We start from the raw sequence: 908 nt of genomic DNA on the forward strand, positions 1-908 counted from the left end.
TTAAAAGTTACCTCTCTGTTTCTTCTGCCTGCAGCCCCCCCCCCACCCTCGGGGCCGGATGATGTAACCCCCCTCCCCGCGCCCTCCCCGCCCCCCTCCACCATGTGACACTTTAATTAATAATAGCGCCGTCAGCACAACAAACGCACAACACAAGGAGAAACTTGGTGTCCAGGGGAGGCCCCCGGCGACTGGAGCGCGGCGGAGGCAGGCGCGGAGGCCGGAGGGAGAGGAGGCGAGGGGCGACCGGACGCGGGGAGGGAGCTAGGCGAGCGGTCATGTGCCCGTGCCCCCTGCACCGCGGCCGTGGCCCCCCGGCCGTGTGCGCCTGCAGCGCCGGCCGTCTGGGTCTGCGCTCGTCCGCCGCGCAGCTCACGGCCGCCCGGCTCAAGGCGCTCGGCGACGAGCTGCACCAGCGCACCATGTGGCGGCGCCGCGCGCGGAGCCGGAGGGCGCCGGCGCCCGGCGCGCTCCCTACCTACTGGCCCTGGCTGTGCGCGGCCGCGCAGGTGGCGGCGCTGGCGGCCTGGCTGCTCGGCAGGCGGAACTTGTAGGAACGCGGGGCTTCTTGGTGGGGCCGGAGCCGAGACCCAGCCGGAGCGAGCAACAGGTACGCGAGCTAGCGCCAGGGCGCGGCGGCTGGGGACTGGAGACGTGAGGCTGGCTTGGGAGCCGGAGAGCCGCAAGTTTGCGGCTTCCCATCTTCTCTGCTGCATTCTCTCGCAGGGATCTTCTTCCCCTTCTTAGACAGTCCCCATCTCTCCTTCCATGTACCAGGTCCACCGTTTCTGCCCCTTGTCTCCAACTCCTCTTAATTAAGCGCTTCCTGCCACTCACTCCATCGAGGGGCTTTGGGAGGACTTTAGCCTCCGTAAGTCCCACCAACCCTTCAAGCAAGCACACAGTGC

The 908-nt window shown here is 68.0% G+C and overlaps 1 protein-coding gene across 1 annotated transcript; it reads left to right on the forward strand.

The window, feature by feature from the left end:
- Positions 1 to 278: 278 nt before the first annotated feature.
- On the forward strand, positions 279 to 554 carry HRK (harakiri, BCL2 interacting protein). The gene has a single exon (XM_052655197.1). It carries the CDS (start codon positions 279 to 281, stop codon positions 552 to 554), a length of 276 nt encoding a protein of 91 aa, XP_052511157.1.
- The last annotated feature ends 354 nt before the right edge of the window (positions 555 to 908 follow it).

The sequence above is a fragment of the Budorcas taxicolor genome, chromosome 17 (assembly GCF_023091745.1).
Source record: "Budorcas taxicolor isolate Tak-1 chromosome 17, Takin1.1, whole genome shotgun sequence".
In the NCBI taxonomy this organism is placed as follows: Eukaryota; Metazoa; Chordata; class Mammalia; order Artiodactyla; family Bovidae; genus Budorcas; species Budorcas taxicolor.